The 17,321-nt window shown below is 37.9% G+C and overlaps 1 protein-coding gene across 1 annotated transcript; it reads right to left on the minus strand.

The window, feature by feature from the left end:
- Positions 1-6,012: 6,012 nt before the first annotated feature.
- HLCS (holocarboxylase synthetase (biotin-(proprionyl-CoA-carboxylase (ATP-hydrolysing)) ligase)) lies at positions 6,013-15,299 on the minus strand. Its single transcript, XM_009587879.1, has 5 exons — positions 15,203-15,299; positions 14,036-14,196; positions 10,866-10,980; positions 7,018-7,231; positions 6,013-6,500 (listed from the first exon to the last, which is right to left on the minus strand). Exons 1-5 carry the CDS (start codon positions 15,297-15,299, stop codon positions 6,332-6,334), a joined length of 756 nt encoding a protein of 251 aa, XP_009586174.1. The 3' UTR covers positions 6,013-6,331.
- Positions 15,300-17,321: the final 2,022 nt, after the last annotated feature.

Genomic DNA, 17,321 nt, shown 5'->3' on the forward strand with positions numbered 1-17,321 from the left:
AAGAAAATGCTTACCTGGCTTGTGCAATATGGAAAAACACCTGCTCATGGATTGCACCTTGTCAGATAAAAATGTAATGGAATGCACACTTTTAAAAATAACATGTTCTCCATCTTTTATCTGCAGCAATAATATTCAGTCACCACCTTGTATGTATGAATATTTATTGCTATGAGTACACAAAAATACTTTTAAAACATATGTTTGAAAACAATTTTCAGTATTTTTATTGCTTCCTATTAAAAGGTTAACAGAGAAGGCTTTACTATGAAGTTAAATTGATGTTCACTTGGAAGATCACCGTTGTCTTTTTTGTTTGCTCAAAAAGCATGAAAAAAATATTTCGTGATAAATATAACAAAAAATACCGGATCAGCCATTACCAGAATACTGACTTTAAAAAAAAGCTGAACCAAACCAGCCTATTCACTCACTCAGTGTAATTGCGCTCCTCAGTTCGCCTAATGCTAGAGAAGTTAGCAAGCCTACAGAAATGTTACGAGTGAATATTATTGTCATTCTGACTTCACAGATTGAAGGGACGAGTTGGTCTTACAGTGGCTTTGGTTCATGGCCTTCCCAGCCACTGTTACTAATAAACGGGCCCAACTCCTTAGAAGACACAATTATGCTAAGACTCTTATGTTAGTTTTGTTAAATTAGAACCATGCCCTATAAAGGAGTAACTGACATTGTTTGCATCATTAAAAAGAAACCTGATGCGCAACTCTCGTATGACACTTTTCTCTATACCTCATTAGTGGCATTGCTGCACACACAGTCAGTCTGGTGTGTTTTTCTGCTCTTGTAAGTACTTCTCACCATAAAAACATGTTTTCAGGAATGTACAAATTAGGCTTCCGTTAAAAAAATGCCATTGATATTTTTCAGTAAAATACCACAAAATATTTTTCCAGCGTCTACCTTGTTATTCACACTTCCAGGCTTCATTCAGTGAGCCTGAGCGGAGGAGGTGTTCCATCATTCTCCCACAGATGTTTTACAGTATGTGATATTCAGGTACATGAAATTTCCCTGTTAGGCAATAATGAATCAATTATGCATTCACATATGATAATACAGGGTAGGTTTTAGAAAAGACCTGTGATTAAAAAAGCAAGCCTGTGAAACATTTTTCCTGCCATTCCAAAATAGAAACAGCAATTGCAGATTCACATCTGGAATGTGAGTAAATTAGTTTGAGAGAAAAATACGACTTTTAGTCAGTTAAACTACAGATGTTCATAGCACACTCATACTGCAAAATGCGGCACAGCCATTGACAGTGGCAATGTTTTTAATAATTGGAAAGAATTATGTCACAGAAGTAGAGTGCGAATTGGAATGTATTATGAAAAATAAACTCATTTCTCTCTACCATACTTGTTTGAGCACTGCAGATACCTTTGTAGTGCAACGTGATGGGATTTTAACTCTTAGGGGAGTTCAGATGTAGCACGTAAATGATATGGAGAGTGAGAGACAGAAAGAGAGTGAGAGGGGGAATATTTCACCAAAACGTGAAGTTAGAAACGTTAATCCCGTATTGAGGTGTCAAAGTTTTTATCCTATTAATAGAAACACCGCAATGTAAATAAGGTGACGAGGGAACAGACTTCTCTCCAGGTCGCAGTAGCCCTGTAATTTGAAAAAGGGTATTAAAGTAATTTAATGAAATTAAGCACAGTGGACAATCGATGTAAAATTGGAGAATATATCACTATATATCAATAGACCAGAGAAAGTACAAAATGAATGGGAAACCTGCTAGAATACCTGTATTTCTCTAAAAATCACGAAACAGGACACAAGTATTTTTTCAACATTTCATCATACTTCAAAAACAATACAGAGAAAATTTTATTATTCCATCTTTTTCCTGAACATTAGATCTTGCTTTTTTTATATGATGCAGATAAAAGCTATTTGGCAAATGTAGGTGAAAAAGCACGCAAAACAAACAACCTATTAATGCTCAGAATTATATATGTATTCCCTAAAAACGTAAAGCATTTTTGCTTATTTATTATGTAAAACAAAACTGTTAAAATGTTAATAAAATCCTGTAGCCAAAGGAAAAGTGAGTTGGATTTCTTTTTTACTACAAAACACAGGGTTTTACAAAGAATAACGTTGCATATTTGAAAATTTATTTCAATTGTAATACGTACTATATTTGACAGTTAATGTACTATAAAATACAAGGATTTTTTTTTAATTTATTGTATTTTAGCTGCACTGCATTTTAAAGGAAGACTCTTGGAGAACTGAAAACAACACAGAATGACTAACGAAACGCGCTAATGCAAGGTACTGAAACACGACATCAGTTGACAATTCTTCCCTGCAGGTCTTTTTTCTCAGCTGTGCGTTACCTGACGGCAGCCTGCGGCAGCCATCATTTTTGACCTCTGTTCTTTTCTCAGCCCAGGCGTAATTTCTTTGGTGTCTGATCAGTGCGGTGCACCACTGCAGTAACTTAGGCGTGCAAATGCTTTTATCAATCCAGTTACCCCCAGGAATCAGCTCTGCGGCACAAACCTTTTTCATGACAGACATTAAGCTGTACGTCAGTTTTTTTTATATAGCTAATGTATATTCCAAAGTAGTTGCAGAGAGTAATTTTTTAGACTGCTGATGTCTTGTAGCTGAATCAGAAAAAGCAAAGAAATTTAAAAAATCTTTGTACAATGAAGCAGCAGCATAAAGAATTAAATGCTTTAATATTATTTCTAGGTAATAGCCCTTGAAGTATATGATATTTGTTGGATATATTTTTAAAAAATGCTCTGAAGTCTTATAAAACCTTTTACTAGACGTGAGATGTACTGCTTGAACTCTTAAATGTTAAGTACATTACTACTTTTTCAAATCTTTGGAAACAGCATTGGTGCTGACTGGACACAACCCACTTACATGTGCCAACATACCCAGCTTGCTCGGCAGGAGTTTTCCTATCAATAAACAATCTCTACAAATATTTTCACAATGTGTAATGAGAAATGTTATAACAGAATCCAGGAGGAAAAAAATGAAGTCACAGAAATATGGACACCATAACAAATGTTTTTTTGAAAGCACTTCATCAAGAAAATAGTTTAAGATATGACATCAGCCTCACAACGGAAAAGGTGTTTTACTAATCTAGACAGTTGAATGAAATTAAACATTTTCAGTGCATTACTTCTGGATCTGGAGTTGTCTGATTCTCTCCACACCTACATCCAAAGACACTCTGCACCACATTCGTCTGTCCTGTGTAAAGAACACTTATAACAATGATTTTCACAGAAAAATGTTGCGGCTTTCTGGGTGTGCCAGGCTCGGCATGAAAAGAGTAAGCCCACTGGCTGCGCTCCCCATCTACCTTAAGGTGAGTCTGCCAGGGGAAGGTGCGCCGGCTTTCTCCGCAGGAACAGCTGCTGTCAGAAGGACCTTATGCAGCTGCTCGCGACACAATGGGAATTTTCTTTGTGAAGTTCTTTGGTTCTCCTGAAGGAAAGGTCAGGCTTGTAACAAACGCTTCATCCAACTCAAGGTTGTTTCCTCAAGACGACAGGTAGTTTTATACACGCAGAATAGGTCACTGAAACGTAGAGGCAAAGGGGCACATTCCCACAGCACCCGCCTGTGCTCCGACACATCCACACTTGGTTAGTTCTCACTTGCAGAAAGGAAGTTTAACACTTAACACAAAGGAAGTTTCATTCCAATGCAAAAACTTTTGGAATAATCTTACAACTCGAAGTGAGACTAGAACAAGCTTTTCAATAAGAAGGCCGTGAAGAAATCCAAAAGGAACAATGGCAACCAGGAAATATTGCAGCATTTTACTATTAAAAATCCCACCTCCTGCTGCTCAGACACTGTGGTAGCATAGCTGAGTGAGGGTTTACAGGTCCCTTCTGCCCTTCTTCCTCCAGGAACATGTTTTATCATTTTCCCCCATCATTCTTTTACAGTATTCATCCCTAGCGAAGGGAGAGTGTGTTTTAAGGAAGCCATTTAAGTCAAAACCTGATGCATGACCTGGTGGTTAAAAGAAATCTCTACAGGCACTCATCAGAATATATGGAATATGAGCAAAATCAAAGGTGCTTCCTATAGGCACACCCTACAGTACCAAAACAGAGAGAGTGTTTTAGCTGCAAATATCAGATTGAGGTACAGATCTAAAATTTTGTAAAACTCTGTGGTTGGAAAAACAGTACCAGAGCTATGCTTTCCACAGCTGATCTGCAGCAGCATGCCTTGCTCAGAAGCTGCTTGAAGGAAGAAGTAGAAAAGAAGGGAAGATACACAAGGAAGATGTAGGTGTGCTTAATGCACTCACTTGTTTTTTATATGTGTATATATAAATGGGCTCTTCTTTTTATTTGAACTTTATTAACTCAGACTCAGGTTTCACTTGATTATAATATGCATCAATATTTGATTCTGAAATAAAGGTAGCTGCCAAAAATTAACAACCCAAAGCAGTTCTGAAAGCATCTGGTGGGAAAAAGCAAAAACTGGTGTTCATGTGTATCATTTTTACTATGAAAATTAACAGCTGTCTACACTCCACTGTACAGTTCTATGAAATATTGGTGTGCAGTCTCATATGAGACGGATCATGGGGGAAAACAAACCAGCAGGGTACGGACAGCCAGGCACACGGACAAATCTACTGTGATATGGAGCATAAAATCCTAAATGTAACAGGGACAACTTAACTTCTAGCACTTGCTGCCAAACCACCTAAACCCTAATATGTGAGGATTACTCTAAATTACCATTACAGACCAGCTTCCTTGTTTTAAGACTTCTTGGCTTTGTAACTGAAACAATCTACTAACATGTTCAGATTGTTTATGAGGTGAACTTTAATCTAAAAAAACCATTTCTGGTCAGTATACAGAAGTCCTTTGTGGAAACCAATTTGGCTGATCCACCTTCAGTAGGGACAAGGTAACGTAATAAGCAGAGCTGCCTACTTGAGGCCATGAAGCTGGCCACATCACACCTATGACAAACTTTTCAGTTGCAGAGAACTGTTTGAAGTGCTGTGGTGGCCAAACCTCCTGATGCAAATTCGCCTTACCCGGGAGAAAAACCCGACAAGCTGCCATCGCACGGAAGCTCCCACATGCCTACTTCGCGATGCTTTCCCGTCACGACCAAGCTATTACACCTAACCCGGAACTGTGCAGCCAGCCCCCAGAGCAAGCTATTTTCAGGTCAGCAGATGTTAAACCTCTTGCTTTTAATGGTTAGTGGCAAAACCAGAAGCCCTGCTTTGGGAAAGGGGGTGACAACAGAAACAATGGAAGAGAATTTGGACACAGGTTAACTGCATGTTTGCTCTTTTTCACTGTCGTAGTTGTTTATCATAGGGATTTTAAGAGCTGGGCATTTTTCTCTCATATATTCGCTTAACTTCCTTACTATTACAATAGAATTATTATGAAATTGTAAACTATTTAGACTTCCCTCCCCTGACATCGGATCCTACAATAGCCTGGATAAGAAGATTGCAACTAGGTGATATGCTCCTCCAGTGGGCTATTCTTACAGGGGCTAAAGTCTCTTGGAAGACTATGATTCAAAGGAGATATGAGATGACTTACTCAGATCCAATTGACTAAGAAAAGCAGGATACAAATAATTTGGATAACCAACCACAGCTCTTAAATGCTGATGGAAAACTCTCCAAAACCTCAAGGCAGGCACGAGAGTTGCAGACCTGCGACCAAAGCACAGGATGGTAAACTGTTGTACAGGCCCACGTGGAGAAGAACCAAATCAGCAAGGGTCTACACTTAGACCTGAATTTAAACTTAGTAGTAATCCCAGTAATTCAGAAAAATATGATGAGCTCTTCCAGCTGTTTCCACTGCAGACAACGCATAAACCAGAATTCAGTTTAAAAAAACATAGTAAAAATGTCAGTATTGTACTGGATTGTGCTGAAGCACAATAAAAACACAGACACACAAAAAGGAAATATTTAGCCACTTCAGTTTTCAAATACAGTGTGCAATTGAAGAGGAAGTTCTGTTCATTGCAAGGTATTCCTTTGCAATCAGGCTCCTTTTAAAGAATAGATGCTTACAAAGAATGGCAACATAGATGTGTTTTAAAGTTAATACGGAAGAATAAAGGCCTTCAGCAATGAGATAATTACCTCTTCTTAACTGTTGAAGTTATCCACGTCAAAGAACAAAGATACCAGAAAATCAGAAGAAAAAAAGATCAAGCTATCAACTACCCTTCCCACCTTTAAGCAAGATGAGCTGCTTGGTGCCAAATACTAAAGAGCCTCCCTTTGCACTGTGAGCTCTGAGGACTACTAATGCTTTGGGACTATGAGGTTTCTCAGCATGTCAAAAGAGTTGCCGTCTGGGTGCACAGACTCCACACCCTTGCCTTCTTCATGAACTTGAAGGAATCCATAATCATCTATCCCGACTATCCATGCAATCGGGCCCTCCTCACTGTGGAGACGGACTTGCTTACCACTGCAAATAAAGAGAACCAGACAGTTAGGAATTAATTGGTGGACACTGTGCAAACAATTAAAAATAGCTTAGAGAACTAATGTCTAGCTGAATATTTTTCTTCCCCACTTCACTGGTTCTTTACAGAGAATGATTTTCAGCAGCATTTTCTACCTGCTTTAATTTCTTTCTGTGGAATTAACAGAGTTGGAGTTAATCCAAACAGTTTTTTTTTTTTTTAAAAAAGACATGAGTACAGCAGCTTCATCACTAGCTAAACAAATCATTCCCAATTCCCTTTGTTTTGAGATGATACATATAAAACACTTAGAAGCATTCTTTAACTCATGCTAGTCCATCGATTTTACTATGTCCTATTTGTATTCTCCCTTAAAAAATTACATCCTAGTTGGGAGTATATTTTCATTAAGTCACTAGTTTTAAAGGCAATCTAGTAGAAAAAGTAGAAAAAGACAAAATATCCATGAGTTCTTTTCAACGTTCTTAAAAGAAAGTTTGAGAAGAACCTTATACTTACCTGTGTACCCAGTACTTGTAGTAATGGGGAAGAACTCCGTTGGGCCCTTTCTCCTGGAAAATATCTATAAGCCTCTCTAGCACAGTTACAGTTCTTGCAATAAGACAGTCTGCAGTTAAAGCCTTCAGCTTTGTCCCCTCTTCCTTATTAAATTTTGTGATGAGATCATTGATGCATATGGTGGGGTTGCTGTTATTCACATTAAATCCCAAGCCTGAAGAAAACAAACCAAAAGAGGACAGGATCTGTAAATACGAACACTTTGTAACCACCAGAAAGTCAGTACTTTATTCAACTACTCGATACAATTATCTCTAAGGATGTTTCCAAAAACTGTTTTTCTTCAGTCTCTTAGACCTTTAAATCTTCCTACTTGTATAATTACAAATCAGTCCAGATTTTACTTGTTTCTTGCCCTTAAAACGCCTCCTCAAAATTGTAGAAGCAAACCTAGTCCTTTCAACAACACACCATCCTATCAATGAGGGTTAGGAAAATGGTAAGTGGTGACTTGCACGTTGGTTACAAAGTGAGAAATTCTTTTACTCCCTGGAAGCTGACAGGTCATTAGCTAATTGAGAGCAAATCATTGATCATATTCTAAGATGGAGTTTCATCTTTCATTCTAAAATTTAATTAAGAGACCTTTCTGTTTACTACAGTTAGCTGATTCCATTTTCTGAAAATTAAGCCTTTTTACTCAGCTGATAAGCCTTGTTTGGCTTGCTCTGAAAAGCCCAGAAGATTTAACTTTGCCATGCAAGACTCCAGTTTGCTTAATCTGTCTTACCACAGCATATCCTTTAGAAGCCTCAAGCCTCTCACTGAGATTTCTCCAGCTAGAATAACATTGGCAGAACGCCTTTCTTATTTAAATATGGCTCTCGGGGCCCTTTTTGTAGCCTGCTGAAACAGGCTTCGAGGGACGTAAAGAAATATATTGTATTACCTGTTTATTTTTTTCTCCTAATAATTTGGATTTTTCTTTCCTCAGACATTTGGGATAAACCCCAGTCTGTCAATCAGGTTTAGACATGATACACCTTCATCTGCAAGAAGGTCCAGATGCACTGTTTTGTAAATTTGCTACTAATGAGACTATTCATGTATGGAAGTAATTCGTATTAACTATGAGGAGAAGGACCTCTTCAGTGGAAAGGAGTTTTTGGCTTTTAACTAGTCAGAGAATGCATGCAAAGAAAGCCACAATGATACCAGGACCAATACATCGATCCTCTGGAAATAAGGAGAAATGCATTATCAGAAAGAGACAAAGGAAAATGAACTGGAGAATACAATGTGCCAACAGATCCCAAATCAGCTGTTTACACTCAAATACAGTACAAGCAAAGAGAGAGTGACCGTGGCCATTGAGCTCTGACTGGTGCTGTCAGGGTGCATAACAGGGCCTTGGAGTCCATCTGCAGGCTCAGGGCACTCAGGCATGTATGTATGGAGATCACTACTTAGCAATCCAAAAATGGAAACGGACATGAGAGACATACTGAGATGACGAGCTCAGCTGAGGCAGAAGCATCTGGGGATAAATGCGGTGGCAAAAACGAAGCCAGCTAATTTGAAAAATATTAGGTGCTCAGGACTCTTAGGGCATCTCTGCATTGCCCATCCGAGAAGAGTGAAAAATAAACATTTACCACCAAGCTTGCAGTGTGCTGACATGGCTAATATATCTTCCAGTTCCAGGGCTAGCCCTGCCTTCAGCATCCGTGCACTGGTCAGACATGCCTTAGCTGCACACAGAGGCAGACAGAGCTTTTGCAGGTGAAGCACGTTGGCTGCCCCTTGCATTCCAGTTGTGTTTGGCTACCTACGTCTGTTCTGAATCTGGCCCTTACATTAATGAAGTATATTCTTCTGCAGAACTCTTCTTGCAAAAGTCCTGCAATAATTAAGTTCTTAAAAAAAAGGTTATTAAAAACATGTTTAAAAGTGTGAACATGAACTGTGTCATATGTGAGGCCTTGAGCACATGATACAGGTGAAAAGGCAGGTTTGTCTCTTGCCTTATTCTTCTGAGGTACTTCTCAGAGCACGTGAGCCATGTAGATGATCTTTGATTTTGATCATTTCCTGCATATATGAAATACTCTTCATGAGCATCATGTAAACAGTGAGGTCTAGGAAAGGAATCTCCATGACTGTAAAAGGGGACGATGCATCTGGCTTACCTGTCCTGTTGTAGAAATCTGATCTCATTGCTACTACTAATACAAGAAATTAGTTGTCATGAGTCACCCCTACTACTCTCAGTGACATACATCACTGAAATGATGGAAAAGATCGTTGGATCCTATGTGGCAAGTAACTTTCATTCTTGGAGGCTTCCAGACAAAAGTAAGTTGATGATCACGTACCGCCACCAAGATGACTCCCAGGGACATCAGGGGGAATGCATACAGAAAGTTTCCATTTGAATTTGAATGTTTTAGTGTTTAGGATAAGAAACACAAGGTCCAAAACTAATATGTAATGTGCAAAGAGATATTTGATAAGATAAACTATTTTTGGAGCCATTTTTGCTTTTCTTGTGTTAACCAGAACAGGCTCTGGAAAAACATATGGAAGCACTAAATGGTTGATGGGGCACAGAGAGACTCTCTTAAGTGTCTCAGTGCAACTACCATTCTGTACATGTAGATTATTTACAAAATGAGGATATAACAATTGAACAGAAAATTTAATGGCTGGGCATGTTTCACAGAAGGAGGTGATGACTACTACTTCAACTGCTTCGCTTGTTTGCGCCTTAGAATTTACAGCACCTTGACAGAAACGATATCATGCCCACACTCCCTTTGCAAGATACTTTACTTATCTACTGTGCTATATTCAAATATAAACCAAATATTATCATCATCTTTAACCTTTTAGACTTGCTAAGGAGCTTTCATTTAACTTTTTAGACATAGCACAGATAATTCGTTTTGGAACCAGAACCTAGATCTCTGCTGGCAGGTTTCTAAGCATGTCTGACAGATCTGTGCTGCTGCTGGTTAGGGGAAAAATTTTCCTTAACAAATAACAGGATGATTATCGGACTTAAAGCAAAAGAAACATCTCAATACTTATTTTGTGCACCTAAATTTCTTCTCCTGTTACAGCACCGGGACTTGCTGGAAAATACACGTACAGTCTTTTTGAGATTGGCCATGCTACCTTTTTGGAACCAGCCTTCCAGGTAGACTGTTCTTCACAATAAACAAACAGATTGTCGCTCCTTGCTCCCCCATCCAGCCTTCCCAACTACTTTGCAAATTTTACTTTTTGAGAGTACAAAAGAAAGTGATTAATTAATCAAATCATGACTTCACTGCTGCTTCACTAGCAATATTCCAGTTTCTAGAAAGGTATCGACAGAAACAAGTTATAAATAAATTTAAAAAGGATGAAAGGAGAAATTAAAACATTATTATGTGTACGCAGCTCTTTTTCTCCCGATGTAAAAGGCATGTTATTTATTTAACTATTTGTCATGTTGCAAAAAAATGAAACTTGAAAAAAAAGGATAAATTTTTCAGTATATTCTACTAGTTTTGCAATAGATCAAGGAGGACATTTTCCCTCTCTCCTGTAATGCTCTTTCTTTGAACTCCACCACCCCAGCCCAGATGCTTGCATTTATGTTTTCCTTGTCAAGCATATGGAATTATTAAGAAGAATGAAAACATTTACTTTTTGTGCTTCCTTTTGATTTAATATTGTGCTTTATTTCCTTATGCCTGCTGTCATTATTTGTTCTTGTCCTTATCATTTGAACTCATAAAGACATTAGCAACAAATTTCTTTATAAAAAGACAGTATAGAAAAGCTTGAAAATAGACATTTACCAATAAGTATATGAAATGTTGTTTCAATAAGTGTAGAGTTTACCAGAACTCCACCAAGCTTCATAAGATCACTGTAGTAAATATCATTTGGCCATTTTACTCGCAGATCAATATCCTAAGGAAATAAAAACGTACATTTAGAAACACTTTGCTCTTCGATACTGATTATAAGAACGTGGCTCATTCATCACTCCATATTCTATACTTTCTGTACCTCTTTGCCACACCAAATGTGATACTGTCAACTGCTCTTCATAATGAGAACCTACTTAAGTGCTCCACAAATGTTACTGAAGAAGCCATAGTAACACGGTTATATGGTTTACTAAAGAAGTTGGCAGCTGTCAGAGAAAAATAAATAAATTAAAAAAAACCCCAAAACCAGCAGATAATAAAGGTTTAGAGCGACCAAAAGGGGGACTAAAGATACTATAGATTTTCAGTCTCAAAATTGTGAGGTTTTGTAGAATTAATTTCCTTCATTCAAGAGTGCCTACTAAAGATTTAAAAGATCTATTCAAGAAAGATGCAAACTGTTGCAGCCGCTGTGGCTTACTGCTGATAAACAATCAGGGTAAGCCCACAATAATATCAACACTGTATTTGGGGATCCTTGCAGAAATCAGACAAGGAGACAACGACATCTTGAATTTCAGAAAGGAAATTTAGCAGACAGGAGAAATTCCAGTTCACAACTATGTAAATACTTCAATAATGCCCTAAATATATTCACACTTTCGGCGCTACGCTCAAGCAACACCATGGAGCTGGAAACACAAACTGTGCTGTGTGACACCGTTCCAGCGCAATAGAGAAGTTTTTGTTGAAACCACAGAACTGAACTGAACTTTGCACCGGCTACTTAAACACAAAAAGAAAGCAAATGTGCTTCCTGTAGTTTGAAAAACTGCATATGACTGTATCCCCAGAGGCAAATTATGGGAGGTGCTTCAGGACTACAAGAGTCGCATTCCCTCCTATTGTAGATTATGAAATCCCTTTACAGGATGTGTGAAAACTGCACCTGGGTCCATGTCTACTTTCCTGACAGATTTAAAGGCCAGAGAGGAGTCCATGACACGTACCTTGACAGGAAATACTACCTGATTTTGCTATCAAAGCATTCTAAGAGAGAGTATCACCAATTCATATTCATTATGGAAAACAACTTAACTCTTCGCACTGGGAAAGGATTTATAGAAGACTCTTGAGACATTCGAAGTATGAGACAGTTAAACAGTATTATCAGTGTTAAGAGATCTTCCGAAGAGCTATTCAGTAGAGCGGACTTAAGGAAAATATATACCTGTAAGACACCAGACACTTCTGCAACTGAAGTGACAGCAAGTATGAAGAACAACCAAGTCAACTGGGTATTCTCATGATGAAAACTATACAGCAGAGACTTTGCCACAAAATGGAGTGACGAGGTACTGCACAACTATCTGCTTGTCAAAGAAATGATGGGCATCACAAAATACGCTGGGAATGGAGCACCTTCTTATCTTCACTTACTAGAGATGTCTGCTGTTCTCAGAATGGGAAAGCAAAGCACCCTTTTGATATAAGGCCCATTTACATTTGCAGCACTAACACCTGACAGTAAAACTTTCAATCGAGCGGTCAGATTTTCTCCGTGAGGACCCAGAACAAAGGCCTCAGTCACTGCCAGTTTAGCATAGTCAGCATTTGTGGCAATCCTAAAAATCATGTCTGGCTGATAAACTGAGAGACAGGTATTTCAGATTTTTGAATGGAAATCCTTAAATGGACTCTGAGCATAGCGAACAACATTAAAGTGTGTTAAAGGATTATTAAGATTCTGACATACACCCACAGCGGTATGGAAATTTGGAGGAGAGAATGAAACCTCACCTATAGATTAGCCCGCTGTTAGCAGTTACTGCAGTTTGTATGGCACTGATGTCCATCTGACATAAAGAAAAGCCCTGCGTCACCTAAGTCTAAAGGGGAAATTTCTGATAAATCTTTGAATTTCCTTGCTTTAACATATTTGAGTCCAGACCCTTAACATTTGTTTCACCCATTGTCTAGGGTGGATATACTGCCAAAGAGATTCAGTAGCTTTGTCTTGGTCATAGCAAGCTATGTATTATTGATACATACTATCTTTATATTAGTATTTAGTAATTCAGTCACCTTTTTCCTCTTGAATGGAATAAAATAAAAAATGCCACAGTACACCAGGGTAGGCATACAGAAGCAAAACTACCTCTATTCATAAATTAACTCCTTCCCCAGTCAGACTCACATTTTATAAAACTAACTCCTTCTATTTTAAATGGTTAAATTATTCACTCAACCCAAATATTTTATATTGCAAATTTTAGCCTGAAGCATTTTGTTTTTATAGTCACGTTATGAAGCACTGAAGTTAGAAGGTTTTAATAGAAAGGCTGACAGACCCTAAACTACAGCAAAGCTACTGGGTGCCACTATAATAAAGTTCATGTGTAAATGTGTATAAGTCATTGATTTTCTGTAATATAGGAAACATATGCTTTAGTTAACTACTTCTGTAAAATACCAAAGTTTTATAGTTAGCAAATATTAGGAAATGGTAACATTAAAAAGGAGATATATGAGGTGATGAAGAAGACTGGTTCTTCATTTTAATACTGATGACAGGACACTTGATTCCCTCTTGAGAGCAATACTCCTAAGTTCTTGCTTTAGAAATCAGTTTTCAACCTTAAACAAGGGTTGGAAAAATCCTTTAAAAGGGATAAAGTGGCCACTGAAACAGCACCAACAAAAAAAGCAGAAAAGGATTCGTCAGTTTTATTCATTTTTCCCTCCTCCCTCTTCCCCAACTGCTTCAAAATCAAAACAAATTAACTCAATTGTTAGACAAACAAAATTGACGTTTTCTTTACTGCTGAAGACTGAGTCTTAAGTTTCATAAGATTATGAGTGAAATGAATGCAGTATACTTAATCATCTCAATAAAAGACAGTATTCATCATATGTATACTAGATTTCTTAAAACACATAAATAATCAAGCATGTATGAAGACTAAGTTTACCACTATACTAGTGCTGAAGAACTATACTATGCATTCAGTCATTCTATGCATAGGAGACGTAGTTAAAATCTGAATTTAATGAAAATGGAAACAGGAATTTTGAGATAAATTAGAATGAGATACCTCATATCCTGGTATTGATCTAACTGACTCTACCACTGCCAAGGACACCAGGTGTTGAATAAAAGGAATTCTCTGGCCCAGGTTGGAATGTAGAGGAATGGTGATATGTAAAGTGGATAGTGCACAGCCCACGGGACTGAGCCAAACATTTCCACCACGACCTGGGGAGGGAGAGAAAATAGGTTAACTTCAACTCAAGAAAAAAATATTTATAAAAAACATCACTTTGTTAATGTAGACAACTACAAAAGAGAAAGATTCAGAAGTATCCATCCAAGAATCTACCATAAGTCCTGTAATGGAGTTTCCAAACTGATTTTGAAAGAAAAACGGTTAAACTGCAAAGCTTTTTCTTTAAAAAAACAGCAGGTTGTTTAATGTGCATGCTGCTATTCAATTTCCTAGAATGTCCTAAATGACTTACTTCCAGGATTTTCACAGTACCTGGTAACACACACACACACTTCAAAAAATCTTGCTTTGTTTAAGTGAAGAAGTATTTGTGAAGATGCTCTGTGTGCATCGAGAAATCCACCCACATTGTGAATCAACTTGACACAAGCTAGATGTGTACTGAAAGCCAGGTAACCATCTTCATGTAGAGCTGTGCTCAGAAGAGCTTATTAGGCTGGACACTGTGTTCTTCTAATAAAATGAATGTGGCTTTTAAATCAGTGCTAGCTCCTTCCTGGGAAAGAGACAGAACCTGCTCATATTTATCCGCAAAAGATTGTGAAAGCCCACATGACAGTTCAAGCAGGTCCTGCAGACTCAAGAAATCTCTATCTCAGAGCAAGTCAAGACCCAGTCTTGTTCCAGTTAAGTCAAAAACTAGTTCTGATTTGGAAGTCTAACTTGTATTACACTAAATGTAGTGATGGCAGTTTCCATGACTGGAGAGACTTTTTGGCAGAAACTAGAAGACCACTAAATCATTTCTGCAAAAGCCACCAAACATCCTGAAAATGTTTACTTTGGTCTCTATCAACTTAGGTTTTGAGTTTGAATCCACAGTTCAAGCGGGAGGAGAAGAGGACACAATTATTCTATAGATTATACTATCAAAAATACTCATAATGTATCCATAAGGCAGTTATGTGACATCAAAAATGTCCTATTTCATATGTTTAATACACATTTACTAGCACTAGAAGGAAATTTACTCACCTTTCCCTTGTGTTTGTCGAACAGCAATTGCTATTAAACCCATCTCCTCAGGCAACTCAAACATTAACCTGCCAATTAGGAAGAAAAAAACCCCCATGCTTATCAGCTGGAACACTAAGCTACATTCATGAAAGTCTAGGCTTAAATATCAGGTAATATTTTACATTAACATTGCACTACCATTTATCCGTTTTCAGTTAACATTTATTCTTGACCAAAAAGCATTAGAATATTAAAAAAAGATTAACTGAAAAATGATCATGTAAAACATTACTATATCTATTACGCTGGAAAAAGTTATAGCCATAGTTCATTTAAGGTGCCTTCTGATAACATACGTTTTGTATTTCTTCACGTTTTCTTGAAGTGCTTATTTTTTGCGTGTCGCTATCTTCAGTAAGTGACAACTAGCAATTCTAGACATTTGTTTCTACTTACAGCAAATTTTTGTTCATACTACAGAATATAAGAGCAGCAGTTTCTGATTATTTAGAAAACCAATATGGTGGCAATAAAGCAGTTTAAAAGATACACTATCCCCTGAGAACTAATTATGATTTAACTACAGTAAATAAATCTACACCTTCTGAGAACTCTAGAGAACACTGGTTTATTTTAGGCTTGTGTTCTGCTTTTAAAATAGTTTCACTTAAAAGAATACTAACTTTCCTCTGGGGATAGGGAGAAAGTGCACTTTAACACCACCAAATGAGTCAACGCTAGACTTAAAAAAAAGAAGAAAAAACCCTACTGTGAGAACTTCGTTCAAGCCACTTTAAAACAGATCTGAACTGTACTACGATCCTCCTCCATTTCACATTTTCAGGAAGTGTTATTTAACAGATAAAACAGATATTCAAGATGTCGCCAGCAAGGTAAACCCAGAAGGTGATTTATAGCCTACAAACCTACTTCTAATATGAGCACAAATATCATGTTGTTCATTCATATAAAAGCGATCTTGTCTTGGAGATAAGTGCAGTCCAAATCAGCAAAGAGTACCGTTCAAAATTATTTCCTCTGAATTTCAGATACATATGAAAGGTGTTTCAAGTTCTGCAATCAAGCAAGTATCACTGGGCAGCAGATACCAGCTGCAAGCAGAAGTGTCTCCCCGTCGCTCACAGACACGCATCTTTAGGCAGGCGACAAGCGAAGGAACTATCCATCCCTCCTGCTTCACAGGTTGAAAAGCAAGGCGTCAGCAACTCTTGGGGCTGTATTGGTAGCAAAATGCAAGTAGGATCCCCAAGGTTTCAGAATATCTTTCAAATGGCTGACTTGCTTTCATGATGATCAAAATGGGAGGTTATTGGAGGGCCCAAGCAATGTCTGGACCACAAATGCCTTCACTAATTAGAAATACTTGAACCCAAACTGACAGAAGCCGTAACAGGCTCCACAATGTTTTCCCACATTACTCCTGAAACAGTGAGATATTGTCAAAGAGCAATAGCCAGAAGATCTCTTTGCCAGTCCCCTTCCAGTTCACGTGAAATACAGCTTGATAATTCTTTCCTTTGGACCCTATGGATTACACACTGAGACCAGGCTCACCTATCTACCACCAACCTTTAACACTAAAAATACACCTCTTCTTATGCTGGGACCTAGGGGAAAATCCTCTGTAGCTCTTCACGCCCATGAGGCTTCAGCGCTGCCTTCTGGGAACAGCGCGATTTCAGTTACAACATCAAGTTCATGGTTTTGCAACATGAAAATCTAATTTAGGTTTGGAAGCACAGTTAGGAAGAGATTACAGGCTTTGTCGAAATACACTGATTTCTGTTACTTCTCCATTTACATATTTGTTTTTAAATAGGAAAAAAAAAAAGTCATGTGCTGCCATGATGGGAGGAAAATAATCAGAGCCACAATGGGAGGAAAATAATCAGAGCAGGAAAAAAAGTTAATTATGAATCCAAAACACAGGCTTCTAGAACAAAGAGATATGATTAACAGAACCTATGAATGTAGCTATTAGAGGCTTGGCAGCAGGTAACAACATATTAAATACAGAGACCGAGTTTGTACTTTCAAGGGCCACAAAGAAATTCTTTAACGGACACAACATGGGGAAGTTGTTAATACCCAGACCGATACAGCAAGAGACAGATAG

Source organism: Fulmarus glacialis, unplaced genomic scaffold (assembly GCF_000690835.1).
Source record: "Fulmarus glacialis isolate BGI_N327 unplaced genomic scaffold, ASM69083v1 scaffold11101, whole genome shotgun sequence".
NCBI lineage: Eukaryota > Metazoa > Chordata > Aves > Procellariiformes > Procellariidae > Fulmarus > Fulmarus glacialis.

Coding starts and splice junctions, on each gene's coding strand:
- HLCS (XM_009587879.1), bottom strand. CDS start 15,299: ATGGGGGTTTTTTTCTTCCTAATTGGCAGGTTAATGTTTGAGTTGCCT. Junction 10,981..14,035: donor GATCAATACCAGGATATGAG/GTATCTCATTCT, acceptor TTATTTCCTTAG/GATATTGATCTGCGAGTAAA. Junction 6,501..7,017: donor TACAAGTACTGGGTACACAG/GTAAGTATAAGG, acceptor CTTTATTTGCAG/TGGTAAGCAAGTCCGTCTCC.